Source organism: Herpailurus yagouaroundi, unplaced genomic scaffold, assembly GCF_014898765.1.
Source record: "Herpailurus yagouaroundi ecotype Mexico unplaced genomic scaffold, PumYag 180, whole genome shotgun sequence".
Classification (NCBI taxonomy): Eukaryota; Metazoa; Chordata; class Mammalia; order Carnivora; family Felidae; genus Herpailurus; species Herpailurus yagouaroundi.
In genome coordinates this window covers 5,912,794-5,928,851 of record NW_024412411.1, presented here as the reverse complement: position 1 = coordinate 5,928,851, position 16,058 = coordinate 5,912,794, and the positions used below count along the sequence as shown (strand labels likewise).

The following is a 16,058-nucleotide window of genomic DNA, read 5'->3' as shown; positions in this document are numbered from 1 at the left end:
ATTCCACACTCACTGCTTCCTGCTGTGGGTCAGGCCCTGTGCCCGGAGCTTCCATGTACGTTGTCTCAGCCACAACACTCACCAAGACAGGAGTTATGTGCCCACTTTCTAGATGAGGAAACAGAGGCTCAGAGGGGTGAAGCGACTTGTCCACGCCAGCCTCTATGTGTCTTCTGATCTGAGGCGATTACACAGTGCTACAAAAGCCCAGGGAAATAGCGATCATCCCTGAAAAGCTCCCAGAGGGGGCTCCAGAGGGCATGGCTTTTCTGTGAGTGGGGGGTGAGGACAAAACCTTCCTGATGAGGCTCAGGGGGCTTTCAGGAGTTCACCCTCGTCTTATGACGAGCCAGCGCCGGCTGGTCCCCATGAAGTCCTCCACCTTCGCCATCAGCCTGGGGCCACGTTCCTGTCCCTTGGTCGGTTTCCAGCAACGGAACGCTCCTGGTTCCTCTAGGGAGAGGAGTTCTCATGGTGGCAGGCACAACCACGGGGCTCCAGAAGGTCTTTGCAGGCTCCGGTGGTCTGGAACTGCTGGGTGCCGTGTTCTTCAGGCAGGCACGATTTAGGACAGACTCCTTGGAAAAGCCAAATGCTTTGGCCTGGTGTTGTCTGCTCACGCTGGCTTCACCTCCCCTGCCCCTCCCACTCAACTCTCTGGTCATGACAGACTGCTTACCCTTCCCCAAACCCAGAGCGATGCCACATCCTGCTCTTGCTGTTTCCTCCACCTACATGACCCTACCCTTTTTTCAACATCTGGCAGACTCCCAAACATCCTTCAAAGCCCACCTAAAAGCCACCTCCTCCTGAAACCCTTTCCCAAGGCACCCTCGATAGGCAATTATTTGTTGCCACGCCCGACCCTCACTTGACGGCAGGAACCGTATCAAGTTCATTCCTTTAGCCCAAAGCCCAGATGGAGGTGTGCAGCGGGATGGTGAACCGATGAACTAACAAACTAAAGAACTAGTTAGCCCACAGGCTGTCAGTGAGCAATCTCCCCTCCTGCAATGCTAGCTCCTGAGCTCTCCTGCCACCCCCCCACCCCCCCCCACCCCCCACCCCCCCCCCGCCAGCGCTCCTCCTCTCGGATGTTCTCTGCACAGGGCTCCTGTAGTCTACTGCTGAGTTAGGATCCTGCGTGCCATGTGTGGGCAGTGTGTCAGTCCGTGGCTCTCCTGTCTGCCCTGTCTCTCCTCACCACCACCCCTCCTACTGCTACAGATGCTCTTACCTCCACCCCTACACTAGCCTGAATGATCTTCCCTAGTCCCTCTGCTTCCTACTCCTTCTGGCCAGCTCCTCCTCACCCTCCACACCTCTGTTCCCTTGCTGCCTCCTCCAGGAAGCCTTCCTGGAAACCATCCCCTCACCCCTGCATACTGCAGGAGGGGCACCTCCTCTGCCCCTCCACCCCCCCCCCCCAGCCACCTTGTCCAGCTCTGTCCCTGCAGACTGGGGGCAGGACTGGGTCTAAACCCTCTTTCTGTGACCCCAGAAGGAGAACAAATATAACCGGGCAGGGGAGGTAGAGGAGGCCACTGTGGTGGCAGGTGAACCCCACTTTAAGGAAATCTACCTGCACAAAGATCGAGGTTTGATTTACTCAAAAGCTGTTAGAGCTGAGCATACACTCTTACAGGGGGAGGAGAAGTAATGTAGAGTAGGAGGAAGGAGCCACATATTCCTGAGCATGTTGTGTGTATGTTGTCTCAGACAGCCGTCCTTGTAGCCCTAGGCGGGGGCGGGCGGTGGGAGGGGAGGCGTCATCACCCCCACTGCTGCTGAGCTCCCCTGAGGCTGTGGGACGCCAAAGCCTGGGGTTCTTTCCCAAGTGCCAGCCGTGCCACCTCTTGTCCCAGCTCCGTCCCTGGACTTGCACTAGCCATCCCTGCTGGGAGGTTCGGTCTCCCCATCAGGACGTGGACAGGGTGGACTGAATCTTCAAGGCCCCTTTCCAGTTTCCGTGAGTACCTGAGACTCTTCAGAAGTCCACTAGGGGGCAGGCAAGCTGTTCCAGAGAGAACCGGGAGCCCTCTGGCAACCCCAAGATTCCGGGGCCTTCCCCAGCCAGCAGGCTCCAGGGGCTGCTGCCGGAAGGGAGGACGGGGCCACACAGAGCCATAGGTGGGGGTCCACCCCACAGAGGAATCTTGCTGGGGGACTCCCTCTGATGAGTGAAGGACAGCAGAGGACAGCAGATCCGGGTCCCGTCCCCATCCGAGAGGCCTGGCCCAAGTTGGCTTCTGTCAGAGTTCTGTCCAGTCTCAACCATTGGAACTCCTATTAAATAACACCTGGGTGATGCTCGCCTGGACTTCCAGACCCTCTCCTGAGCAGCAGTTGTAGTGGTCCCCACGCACGGACAGGAGAATGAGGCACTTGCTGGCCTTCTCCTCCGTTGCTTACTTACACCTCCTCCTGGGCTCCAGGCCCAGCATCTGGCTGCCTGCTGGGCATCTCCCCAGTGAGCCACAGACCATCGTGACTGTGCTCTGCCCAGTCACCTGGTCAGAACCAGGAATGATCACCCTCTCTTCCCTGTCCTTCCCGTGACCCTCTCCCCAAGCCTGTCCCACTCACCACACTGGGCTCTGCCTTTACCCAAGCCCCACCATCGGCATACTCAGTGATGGCATCAACCTCCGGGCCACTCTCCTGCCTCCATTCCCCATTGGCCCGTGACATCCTCAGCCTACCTGCAGCACAGGGCTCGCCATGCCACCTTCCTACATAGCGGGCTCCCCACTGCTGAAGGCCAGGGCTCTTCGCCAGGGGGCTCCTGCCAGTGGACCCTCCCCACCGTCTCCTCTGATGCCCAGCACCTTCCCACCCCCATGCCCAGCCCCACCTTGTCCTCTCAAAGTGCTCGGACCCTCCAGTTTCAAACTAGAGGATGTTTATTGTGAGGCATTCCTATTAGTACTTTTAATAACCCAAGACCTGGACTCAGTGGCCTGGAGACTGTGCGACCATTGTGCCCAAGTCCCAAATCCTTGCTTGAGGAAGATCACAATATCCACTTGGCCCACTTCCGGGATTGTCACTGAGTGCATGGCCTGGGGAAAGCTAGGCTGGGGGGGGGGGGGCAGTCTTTGTTCTCCCTGCGTGTCCACCTTGAGCCTGCACTTAGCACTTTGATATAGCCCTAAAACCAGTGCAACTTCCCTGTGCATCATAAGAAATGGGGAGTTTGCTGGAGAATTCCTGGGAGTCAAGAAGCAAGCAACATCACTGCACATCATACAGCAGGGCTTCGTGAACCCGCCACACCAGCCTCTTGGTTCTCCTGCCAGTCTGCTCCCTGACAGACATTTCCGCCTTGCTTCCAGAACCCACTGTCGTCCCGAGCCAACCAGCACCCGGCCTCTGCTTCCTGCTTCATTAGTAGCTACCCAAAGAGCAATTTATAAGATTGATCAAAGGCCCAGGAGCCTTTTAAAGGCTGAATCAGGCTGAATCAGGCCTTCCCGGGCACTGGGCAGTATGTACATACATACTGGGCAGTATGTACATGTACTGGGCTGTGGGCAGCCCATAGGAGGGTCTTTATTCCACTGAAAAGAAGGAACTGATATGGGTAGGATACCTGCCCTTTAACCCTCACTATGATCATGCAAGTTAGATGTTACTCTCCCCATATCTTTCCATGAAGCTACGGAGACTCCTAGACCTTGACTCCAAAGCCCCCACCACGTGTGCCATCGTGCCTGCCTTGTCCCCCCAGAGCTACATACTACACAGAAAGAGCTGACGTGGATACGGTGACGGCCTCAGTCCCCAGCTGCAGGGTGGGAGCAGCCAAAGGAAATGGGGTGAGTTCTGGGGTGAGGTCCAGAGGAACAGGCAGGTGAGGCTGGGCCCCGGGTGAGGCCAAGGCCAACAGCCATGTGTCCGGACGGCGGATGGAGGAGCTGAATGGGCAGACATCAGAGTGTGCGATAGACAGGGGTCAAGGTCTGTGTCTGCAGTGTAAGTGGGGCAGTGGGAGAACGAAACAGCAAGGATGCCCCTGAACTGTGGCCATCCAGAAGCCTTCGAAGAACCTCCCAGACACTGGGAAGGATGTCTTCAAGGCAGGCAGCCCAAGGGAGGGTGGTCGTCTGGCAACTCTAAATGGAGAGAGGGACAGAGACAGAGGGAAGAGATGGGGGTGGGGAAGAGTGGGAGAGAGCGGGGGCAGGGAGACCGGGAGTATGGCAGAGATAACTGAGCACAGTTGGGAGAGAGCAGGAAAGGAGCTGGTGGAGGATGTGTGTCGGTGCGTGATATGGAATCTGGTCCCTGTGAGCAGTGAAAGAGACAGGAAAATGGGAAATGTGACTTGTGGTTGGACCCCCCAGGGCCATCAAAGGGTTTTACAGGGAGTGACCTGGTCAAATCTGTGTTTTGGAGAGACTCCATCTGGCCGCCACGTGGAAGATGAATGGCTGGATGGATGAACAGGAAAGGGGGACCCTGGGGCAGGAAGGTCTCCTGGAGGGAGGGCAAGGAGAGAAACAAGCCAGGGACACCCGGGAGCTTCCACGTTTAAAGATCAGGTGGAGAAGGAGGAAGAAGAGGAGGGGCCAGAGAAGGATCCAGGAGGAGATACTGCAGAGGCGGCAGGAGAGCCAGGAGAGGGCGTCACAAGGTGCTAAGGGAAGAGGGCGATTCAGGAAGGAGGGAGTGGGCAGCCAAGTGACCAAGCGACTGAGGGAGCTGGGGACGGAAGAGTTTCCGTCTGTAGCAGTTCTAGATGTGGAAGCTGGGGATGAGCTGGTTGGAACGATGAGGCCGGAGACAAGTGGAGGGAGAAGGGAGGCATGTGGTGGAGGTGGGAAATGGACACAGCATGGGTAGGCAGCAGCCCTGGCAGGTCCGGCTAGGAGACAAGAGGACGGGGCAGTAGCTGGAGGGGACACGGGTTGGCCTGGAAGGAGTCTGTTAAACAGGAGAGTGTTCACGCTGACGGCAGAGCCTGCAGGGAGAGGGGCTGCGTTGTTCTCCTGAAAGATGGCCTCTACCAGCAGGAAGCACAGCCCGGCCCCCGGGAGGCCGGGTGGGCCCTGATGCAGGCCGAGGTGAGGCTGGTTTCAGGGGTCTGGATCAGGCCTCAAACCCAGGTGTGCTGCCCCCAGCACACAGAGGAGAGGGAAGGCAAGCAGGCAGAAGTCACAGCCCAGAAGAAATCAGAGAACAGCAGTCTGGAAGGCTGAATACCCATTCCCCAGCCTCCAGACCTAGAGAGAGGGGCTGGCTTTGGGGTCAGGGCCAGCATCCACTCCTTAGGAGATGGGATCCAGCCCTCTGCATCCTGCAGCCCCAGCCCAGCCTCGAAGCTCCTGGCATCCTGAGCTCACAGTACCCCATCGGCATGAATCACAGGCTCCTTGGGAGGCCACGGGAGTCTGTCAAACCGTCCTTTCCCTTCTTCCCTTTGACACCCCCAGCAAATCAGCCACCCGACTCCTGTATGATCTGCTTTGGAGAACATCGGAGTTACAAGCAATGTGAGATCACAGCTCATTGCCTACAAGCATGTGCCCATGTGTCTGGGTATGTGCCCTGGGCGCAGGAGCCCGGCTATTTTAAGTCTTTGCTGTGTATAGGGGATACAAAGTGTGTTTGTGGACAATGTGTGTGTTGTGTCTGTGACTGGCACTTGCATGAGATATATATCACGTGCACATCACGTATGCTCCACGTGTATGCTTGTGATGTATGCTGCGTGCATAGTGTTAACAGGAGAGTTGAATGTGTGTGTCTGTGAGTTGTGATTATGCAACTCGCCAGGGCGTCTCTGTGGAACGTTTGCAATGTTTGTAGCCAGTGTGTACCTGGGCGACACGTTTGTGTAAGGTTGATGCTTGTGTTCATGAGTCGTGGCCCTGTGTGTCCTGTACCGTCTTTGAGGGGATATATGAAGGGAGTGTGTGTGTGTGTGTGTGTGTGTGTGTGTGTGTGTTAAAGGGGCCTGGGGTGTGCTTTTGCAGGTGCACTGTGTCTGCGGGGGGAGAGCGTGTGTGTGTGAAGGGATGTCATGGGGGGAAGTGAGACAGCCCGACATCACATGTCCTGACTCTGTGACGTGAGCTAATACTGTCCCCCTCAAGCCTCAGATTTCCCCCAAAGACCAGTACTTAAAGTGTTCTAGGAAGGCCCTCTGGTCATGAGGAAGACATCGGGAGTAGGACAAGAAGGGGTCACAGTGGCCTGTGCCAAAGATGGTTACAATAGGAGCTGGGTGTACCCAGGCCTCTGCCCCCGAGCCCTTCCCTGGAGGCCCCACCTGTCCCTCTGCAGAATGGGAAGGCTGTTCACTCTCATTGTCCCTGGGGCAGCCACAGCTACCTTTTAGACAGGTCCCCTCCCCACGTTCTCTAAGCACAGCCAGGGGAAGCTTCACAGACCTCTCCATTCCTTCCCCAAATGGGAAGATAGAGGTGCTATCCAAAAAAAAAAAAAAAAAAAAAAAAAAAAGCAAACAATAACCAGCCAGAAATCACAAGCAGTACCACTGAATGGATGAATGCCACAGGCAGGCAGGCAGGCAGGCACTGACACAAAGGAGCTCTTCAAACAGCCCTAGCCTTCCATCACTGCTCTACTTTACAGAGACAGAATGGGTTCAGAGAGGTGAGGCCACCAGCCCAAAGTCACACAGCGATGGGCAGCACAGTGAGGATGGGAACCCAGGTGGGTCCCTCTCTGAAATCCGGGCTGCTTCTCTCCCTCAGCTTTGCCCTCCTCAGGCCACTCCTCATCCCACCCAAGAGGGGAGAAAATACAATGCCGCGCACAAGGGGCATCATGTAAATTTAAAGCTTTAGATCGTTTACTCTTTTGGCTAATTAACGTTCCATCAAGTGACAATATGGGCGCTGGAACCCTGCTGCCTGGACTGATTTGTACTGGCTGTGCAAGCTTGAGTTAATCACTTAAACCTCTCTGAGTTTCCTCGTATGTCATCTGTATAAAGTGGAAATAATAATAGCAATAATAATAATAATAAAATATTTATCTCATTGGGTGTTATAGCAGTGAATGGGTCACAACATGAAAGCTGCATTAGAAACCTCCTGGGGGGCACCTGGGGGGCTCAGTCAGTTGAAAGTCTGACTCTTAATTTTGGCTCAGGTCATGATCCCAGGGTCATGGGATCGATCCCCGCATCAGGTTCTGCGCTGAGTGTGGAACCTGCTTAAGATTTTCTCTCTTTCTCTCTCTCTCTCTCCTTCTGCCCTTCCCCCACTCCATGCTCTCTCTCTCTCTCTCTCTCTCTCTTGCCCTCTGCCCGTCCCCACCCTAAAATTAAAAAAAGAAAAAAGAGGGGCGCCTGGGTGGCTCAGTTAAGTTAGTTAAGCGGCCAACTTTGGCTCAGGTCATGATCTCGCGGTCCGTGAGCTCGAACCCCACATCAGGCTCTGTGCTGACAGCTCAGAGCCTGGAGCCTGTTGCAGATTCTATGTCTCCCTCTCTCTCTGACCCTCCCCAGTTCATGCTCTGTCTCTGTCTCAAAAATAAATAAATGTTAAAAAAAATTTTTTTTTTTTTAAAGAAAAAAGAAAAAAAAAGAAAGAAAGCAAGCTCCTGGGCCAGCCCGTCCCCTTCCCAACTCTAAGTACACAGAGGCCTCACACTGGTCTCGGAATTTTACTCATGGTCAGAAAGACTCATACTCCTGTTAACCAGAGCTTCCCATTTCACGCCCTCATTTGGGCAGCTCGTGAGGAGGGGCTGTGGTCACCTCCATCTCACGGAGGATGAAGGCTGCCCCTCACCCTCACAGGCATGGCGCTTCTCCAAGGGTGGCCTGTGGCCGGGCAGCACCGACGCCACTGGGGGTTTGCATGAGATGCAGCTTCTGGGCCCCACCTCGGACCTCCCGAACCAGAGTCTCCGGGGTAGGGCCTGGCAGTCTGTTTTAACGAGCCCTCAGGGATTCTGATAGTCTCCACAGTTTCAGAGGAGCTGGCCGAGGCCTCTGTGGTGTGAACCCAGGAGTACCTCACGTGGGGCAGGTCAAAAAAAGTAGGGGGGGGAGGGGAGCCACCCCCTCAGCACGCTCTCGGGGCCTAGAATCTGCTGTCTTTCTTGGAGCGGAAGTAGGGGAGGCAAGCAGCATTCTCTGAAACTTCAGGGGGTGGCCTTGGTCTGTGGGGATCACCTGGGTACTCGTGAGCCGGTTTCCAGAAGCTCTGCCAGACCTTGGGGCTTTGACCCACCCACCCTCACCGCCCTCACCCAGGAGGAAGACAGGAGCCAAGAGCCCGCCTGGAGCTCAGCACCGCGGGGAACCTCAAGTTGGGGAGCCCCTGGACTCAGGGTACACCCACCATGGGTTGCCCTGCCTGGGCCACGGCCCTTCCCCTCACGGGCGCCGCGCCTTGCCTGAGGAGTCTGGCCCTCCGCCCTGGGTCCACTGAGCCTACAGCACCGGGACCCTCCCAGTCACTGTCAGCCCCTCCCAGTCGCTGTCTCCTATCACTACGCGCTCCACCTGCCAACAAACAGGTCCCTTCCTGTTCAGGTCAACCACAGAGTCACAGCCTTTCACATGAGGAAGACAATATCAGTAATCATACCGATCCAACCCCTGCTCCACTCAGCTTTTCACAGTGTCATCTCAACGCCGCCTTGAAGCTGGCGGAATGAGTCCCCAGCACACAGATGAGAAACTGAGACTACCAGGGGGAAAAGACTTGGCCCAGGTTGTCCAGCTCTCCGCGACGGGCTGTCCCCAAGGCAGCCTGGACTCTACTTTACTCCCATGCTTGCTGTCTTCCCTACCCTCCACCCCCCTCCCCTGGGCTCGTCTAAAGCCCATACTGATAACCCTGGATCCTCAGGGACAGTGACATTGGGTTGAACCTTCAAATGGTTAAAATGGGGGAAAAAGTTGTGTGGCTGGAAGGGACAAACCCTCAGTTCCCAGCAGCCCAGGTACTGCAGAGAGCTGTGGTTTCATGGTCCGTGGCACAGCACAGTCAAGCTGTGGAGCCGCTTCTGATCCTGCCTGCCTGCCTGGCCCCGTCTCGAATTTTCTCATCTACCATCCCCCTCTCCCTTGGGGCCTCCCGGAGCCTCCAAACTCCCCACAGCCAGTTCTTAAGGACCAGACTCTGGGTGGCGGCCGAGGGGTACACAGGGCCTCACCCTCCCCTGCCTTGGTCACTCCCAGTGCTCGTGTCCCTCTAGAGAGCAGAGAATTAGCCAGGTGAGTCTCTGGCCATGAGTGAGGGCCTTGGAGTCTGAGGGCTCAGATGGAAATGGCTGCTGTGCCCCGTCCCGTCATCCTCCTGAACCTCGGTCTCTCTTTTGCAAAAGGGGGGCAACAATATTCCCCGCTTCATCAGATGGCTGTGAGGAGGAGATAATTTGAATATAGTGCCTGGCACTGGGCCTGGCCTTGCAAGCCTTCATTATTTCCATTTAACACATCAGAGCAAGGGACATACCACTTGTCCTTTATGTGTTTATTTCCCAAGCACCCAACACTGGCTTTTACTCACAAACTCCTTACAGCTGATACCCAGCAACATTTGGTTTCCTCTCGTACTGTCCCTCCAAGAGGTGGCCCTAGCTGGTATGGTCTGGGCCCAGTTTCCCTAGGGAGCAAAAGAGGGTGGGCTGTAAAAGAGCTGGGGAACCCAGGGTTCTGCCCCAGAAGGCAGGGCCCCAGTAGGGACTGATAAGGGACTTCCTGACTCCCAGGGGCCCACAGGGGTGCAAGGCAAGGGGCAGGGGCAAACCATATCTTTGCACTGAGACCTGGCCTGGGAGGACAGAGACCTGGGTTCAATTCCTGACTCCAAAGCTGTGTGACTTGGGGCCAGTTGCTTAACCCCTCTGAACCTGTTTTCCTAGTCAGTAATTGAAAATAAAGACACCTAAATGAAAGCCTTCTCTGTGGCTTTATCCTGATTTGGCACATGAGATGAAAGACTGGTCCACAGTGGATATTTAGCAAAGAAGAGTGGAAACCAAATTGAGGGCCCAAGGTGCCATGGTCCTTTCCACTCCAGTTTTACAGTTAGATGAGGACAGCCAGGCCCAGAGGTTTAGCGACTTGCCCAAGGTCACACAGGATGTGCACCTCATTGCCTTCCTGGGCCACTCGCTCCTACTTGAGACCCTGAGTGTCATCTTGGCCTGACGTGGAGCCCTCCCAGGGAGACTTGAGCCTGACTGGGTGCCTGAAAGGGTTTTCTCATCTCAGGATGGTGGTCCTGAGGACACAGGAAAACATGCGTCTCCTATCTTCACTGACAGACGCACGAAGGCAATGGAGGCATTTTCACAAAAATACCAACACCGTCAAGACTGAGCTGCCCACTGATGGACTGACCAGGACAACTCCCTATTCCCGGAGGTGTGCGGGCTGGAACTAGCCAACACTGGATGGAGAGCCGGCCTTGGTGGCCTTTTAAAGACAGCTACCCTCCACATGGCTGCTAGGCAACTCTGACCCTGCTCAGTTCCAACCTCTCCCCCTCCTTCAGATAAGCTCAGACTCCTGGACTTGGCCTTCGAGGCCTCTGGACTCATTCATCCCCTGTCCTCATCTGCCTCGCATCTGGTGATGCGAGAGTGGAGCTTGGACATTTTTATTCATCAGCTTTCTGGGGCCCGCCAGGGAAGGGAGGTCATATTTATTGAGAAAGTACCATGGGCCGCAGGCCTCTGACCAGGTACTTTACATACATTGTTGCATTTGACTCTTTACAGCAAGCCAGGAGGTCAGGTGATAGTATCAGTCTCACTTGCAGATCCACAGACCGAGGTCAGAAAGATCAAGCAACCTGCCGAAAGTCACACAGCACCATGACTGCTGCAGAAGTGAAGAGATGAACGGAGGGGCACTGAGCATGTAGGGTTCTTGGCTTTAGCCCCTGGTCCCAAGAGGCACCTGCAGCAGGTGGTCACACTTGGTTGCCCATCTGTCTCCGACTCTCGGGGAGCCCCATCCGGGCACTGGGTGAGGTGGAACCCCATGAACTAACTAACCACAACCACAGCCTTTGGGGGTGTGTGGGAGGCAGGCCGCTGTCCCCAGCCCGTCATAGCTCCGGCCCCGCCCTAACCCAACCCCGGCCAAAGCTCTGTGCCAGCCCAGTGGTTTCTGCTTGGCAGCAGCCCAGGGAAAGACGGGCTGGCGCTCAGCCGGCCTGGGCCTGGGTGTGGCAGGAGCAGGTCACGTGGGGGAGCCCAGGAAATGCCTGACTCCTGCCTGGCCATGCTCTGCCCATGCTGCAAGGATGCTGCGAAGCAGTTTCTGGACATTCGGCCCCTTGGACAAGGATCTGGAAAAGGAAGCCCTCAGGGTACAGCAAAGGTATCACCAATAAAGCCAGCAAGGAGTTACCCTAACACCCACTAGGGCCAGGCCCCAGGCGGGGTTCGCTAAGCTTCGTTCTGGCACTAACCCCAAGAAGTGACTACTATCTGCCTCACTTTACGGACAGGGAAACTGAGGTTCTGTTTGACCAGAAGAGCATTAGAATCAAGAGAGAGGGTTGGGATGACCAGCTGGGTCCTCCAAGAGCATAGCTCGGAGGCCTCCAGCGGCTGACAGGGAAGGGGGAGGCTTCGACACCCTTCCCTGCTCCTGCACCCTTTCCTACCCATGCCTTCATTCCAGCTCAGGCCCCTCCTTAGGGAAGATTTCCCTGATCTCCTCCCAGATTAGGTTAGGCCCTGGGCCACCTGCTATCACAGTTTGTCCTCTCTCTGGACCATCCCCATCTGCCCCCACCTGTCCCCACAGTAAGCCAGATGGGAAGAAATAAAGATGGCGGCCATCTAGGGCTTCAGGGAACCCAGTTTCTAAGCCCAGCTTTGCCCTGATTTAACACAAGGCTTTGGGTGGTCGCTTACCATCTGTAAAATGGAGCAGCCCATGTCACTTTCAGGGCTGGGAAGAGAAACATTCTATCCTTGGGACTGAGGCCCAGGAGACAGCCATGACCTTTCTCCCCCATCTTTGGGTCCACACCCTGCAGGACAGAGTACCCATGATTAGGTAGGGCCGAGGCATCTAGGAGAGGGGTTGGCTTTGGGGAAGGTGTGCCTCAACCTGTAATGTAAAAGACGACGATTCCACCATGCTCCTTGTGCGCACAGCACTTTAAACCAACCTGAGCAAGATGGTGCCTGGAAAAGGGGACCCAGAGGCACCTGGACTTAGCTTTATGGACAGATTGCGTTCCAATCCCTGCTCTGTTAGGCTATGTGACTTTGGATGTGCCATTTAACCTTTACGAGACTCAGTTTCCCCAAATATAAACGGGGACCTTACTAGTCCCAGACAACTGCTTTCTATTTATACATTCGCTGTCCCATCCCTAGCCTCGCTTTCTCCATCTGAAAACTGGAGGCTCGGATGGTACCATTTCACAGGACGGCTTAAGGGTCCGGGAGATGATGGAGGAAGGCGAGTCTGGATACAAGAGCACAATCAGAGAGGGGAAGTGACCTGCCTGGACTCGTCAGAGGGGATGGCCGCGGTGTGGGGAACCCCCTCTGCGGCCGCCCCAGGGCCAGTGAAGGGTCATTTCCTTCCGCGTTCAGCCCCGCCGTCACCTCTCCTGTTTGTCCCCCCTAAGTGCGGCGGCGCCGGCAGCGGGGAAATCGGGGCCAGGCCGGATTTCCTCTGCGGACCTGCGGCTCCTAGAGGGCCCCCTCCCGCCCCTCCGGACCCCGCGGGGCCACGAGCTGCACGTGCGGCGGTCCGGGGCGGCCTCGCCCGCCCAGCGCTTCCTTAGCGACCCTCCTTCCCCCCCACCCCCCCCCGGCCCTTTCATCCCGCCCCCTGCCACCCCGCCCCTTCCCAGCCCGGGTTCCAGCGGAAAGATGCTTCACCCTCTCGCGTGTTCCGGAGAAACCGAGTCACGCGGGGGCGCGCCGGCCGGGCGCTAGGACCCCGCAGCTTGGCCGAGGGGGGGCGTGGTGGGGCGGGTCGGCAGGAGAGGTATTTAAATTGGAGCCCGAGCCGCCCCCTCGCGGGTCGGGTTCCCGTGGGGCAGTGGAGCAGCCGTGGGCCTCCGCGGGCCGTGACCCCGGGGTCTGGCGCGGGGTGGGGCCGTGGGGGGCAGATTTGCGCAAAATGTGCCGGGGCTGCGCGGGAGAGGAGCGGCGGCCGCGCTGAGCCAGGTAGGAGCCGCCCCGCGGGCGAGGCTGCCGGCCCCTCGGGGAGCCCGCGGTCCCGCGCCCCTGGCGAGCGCGGGGTGCGGCGAGTCCGTCGGGACGCCTCCCGCACCCGCCAGTAGTCCTCTCGCGCCGCCGCCCACTTCGCGCGTGGAGCCAAGCTTGACCCTCCCTCGGCCCCCCACGGCTCCTGTCTCAGCTGATCTTTCCCGCGAAGGGAGAGCCCGGCGTTCCTATTTGACAGATGGGAAAACAGGGGCGGAAAGGCCGGCACTTACTTGCCCGGGAGCTCACAGCTAGGCTAGGGCAGATCGGGATTTGAATCCAAGTCTCCCACCACCCTCTGACTCAGGCAGCCCCGGGGCTTCCTATCCCACCGCACCAAAGAGCTTCCTTGCCCATCTCTGGGTGGGGATTGGTAGGGGCGGGGGGTGGGGGGGGCACCTCTCCCAGGGGGCTCTGAAGCCGGCCTTCTTCATGAGTGGTAAGATGTGAGGGACCCCCACCCCCACCCCGGGCTGCCTGAAATTCCACCATCACAGCTACATTCCTTTGGGTTAAGGTCTAATTCCCCCGTGGGATGCACATGTCTCCAGAATGGGGCTTGCCCTTAGTGATTCACTGCTTGCTATGAACGTCCACAGCAGCTCTCCCAGGACCCCACTCTGCTGGAGACTGGGGCTGAGAGGAGGGAGAGGAGCACCCCAGAGCCCAGTCCTGTGAGCCTGTTTGTTTGTGTGTGGTGGGGGTGGGGGTGGGGGTCCTCGGAAGGGGTTAGGGAGGGAGCACTTGGCCTGGTGTAGTGGAAACATTTGCTCTGAAGGCAGACAGACCAGATTCTGAATCAGTCTCTGCTATTTACTGTGTGACTTTGGGTAAGTCACCTCTTTGAGCCTCGTTTTCCTCCTGGGCAAAGTGAGGACGAGCAGGCAGCTCAGCACCTGGAGAAAACACAGCATTTGGGTCATGGAGACCTGGGCTAACCCCCAAAATGCTAATAAGCTGAGTAACTGTGGGCTAAGTCGCTTCACCTTTCTGAGCCTCAGTTTTCTCATCTGCAAAGTGGAAATTATGGTAACCGCCTTATTGGGTTGTGATTTCAAAGAGATAATATACGTCAAATGCTCAGAAGAGTGTCTAACGTCCTGAAATAGTAGAGATGGGCTTATTATAATAGCAGACATTGCCCCCACTATTTCTCTCTCTCTCTCTTTCTCTCTCTGTCTGTCTCTCTCTCTCTCTATCACACACACACACACACACACACACACACACACACACACACACACACACACGGTTATCCTCTGGCATTTCTCCTCCCAGTCTGAGTTCTAAAATGTCTCCTGCCTTCTCTTGCCTAGGCTACTGGTCTGCAGGCCAGAGGCCTCCCTCCTCAACATGCCTCACCTGGGCCGTTCAGCCTTGTGGGTCTTTGCCCCAGCTGGGAAAGATGTGTCCAGGATATTTTGACAGCCATTCTCAGCTTGATCATCACCGTGCTTGGGGGAAGCCAGTGGCAGAACAGGAACCAGGCTGCTTGCTGGACTGATGGGACGCTTAGGCACTGAAAGGTTAAGGGACTTGCCCAGGGAGCAGGGTCGGTAAGCAGTAGAGTCTGGAAGTAAGCCTGGGTCTGAGTGACTGCAGTGCTCCCTCGAGGGTGAATAGCCCTCCAATGCCGCACATCGAGTCCTGGGCACTGTGGAAGGATGCACAGATGCCCGGCTCAGGGGTAGGGTGAAATTTGGCAGGCAGAGGAGGGGTGGTGAGGGCCCCTTTGGGCAACAATGCCTTCAGGTTCAGGACCCAGAGGTCCTGACCTTGTCCTGACCTCGGAGGCCCCTGCAGTAGAGCCTCTACCCCTCGCTTTGCCATTCGTTCAATAGATCTTTGGTGAGCACCACTTAAGAGACCTCTGTTCTCACAGAATCAGAGGTAAAGGAGCAGAAAATGATCAATGCAAGGAAACAATAAAATGTGTGAGAATCTGGGGACTAGGACTCCAGGTGGAGGGAGCAGCAAGGGCAAAGGCCCTGAGGCAGGAATGCACTTGCTATGTTTGAGGAATGGTGGAATTTGGTAAGGGCAGGGCGAATGGGAGATGCGGGCAGAGAAGAGCTTGTGTAAAGCCTGGATGTTATTGGAGGTTCTCAAGCTGTGAGATTCATGATCTCATATATGATTTGGAGACCTCACTCTGGCTGTGCGTGGAGGGCAGCCTGAAAGGGGTCAGGGTGGAAGTATGGTGTTACTTCAAGGCCCAGGGTTGTGGTGGTGCCTCACTGTGGGGCAGTGATGGAGGAGGGAGGCAGCGGACTGCCCCAGGGTCTGTTTTTCAGGCAGAACAGACAGCACCCGCTGATGGGGGGGAAGGTACGGCAGGGAGATGAAGGGAGAGTCTAGGAGAACGCTGCTCTCGCCAGCGTCACCTTGTGTCAATTCTCAGTGCCTCCCTGGCCTGCCTGCTGGTGTGAAATGGATCCCAGGGGAGAGTGAGTCCTCTGTGCCCTGGGGCACTGACTGTGGGAAAGGGGTTGGAGGCACAAGCCGCGGAGTGCTCAGTGCTGTGCTCACTGGAAGCTCAGGGTCTGTGGGCACCTGGAGGAGGGGCTATACATTGCCCAGACTTGGGGAATCAGAGAAGGCTTCCTGGAGGAAGTGGTATCGAAGCCGAGATCCAAAGGATAAGGAGACATTCAGCACAAGAGAGGGGAGGAAGTGAAGATTTGGGGCAGTGAAAAGGCACTCAGAGAACTGAAGGCAATAGGAGGCTTCCAGAACCCAGAGTGGGAAAGGGGACAGTGCTAGATGAAACTGGAGGGAAGAACTAACCGTGCAGGCACACTCCCCAAGGGCCTTGAAGGCCCCCCTGAGAGGTTTCCACTCAATTCTGACTATACTAGCTTTCAAAGGGGGTGGGGGGGTGA

The 16,058-nt window shown here is 56.6% G+C and overlaps 1 protein-coding gene across 4 annotated transcripts in view; it reads left to right on the top strand.

The window, feature by feature from the left end:
- LRRC32 (leucine rich repeat containing 32) overlaps positions 1–16,058 on the top strand; it is a 29,096-nt gene that overhangs the window by 2,061 nt on the left and 10,977 nt on the right. For 2 of the 4 annotated variants that reach the window (XM_040489426.1, XM_040489424.1), the window contains exon 1: positions 12,880–13,137. The exons of 1 other annotated variant lie outside the window; for it this stretch is intronic. Coding sequence is in view for 1 of the 3 variants with exons in the window: in XM_040489423.1 (XP_040345357.1) it covers positions 13,762–13,850 (89 nt within the window). In the remaining 2 variants the exon portion in view is untranslated. Of the gene's footprint in view, positions 1–12,879; positions 13,138–13,742; positions 13,851–16,058 lie in introns of those variants that run through there. One more of the 4 variants, XM_040489423.1, reaches the window with a different exon arrangement.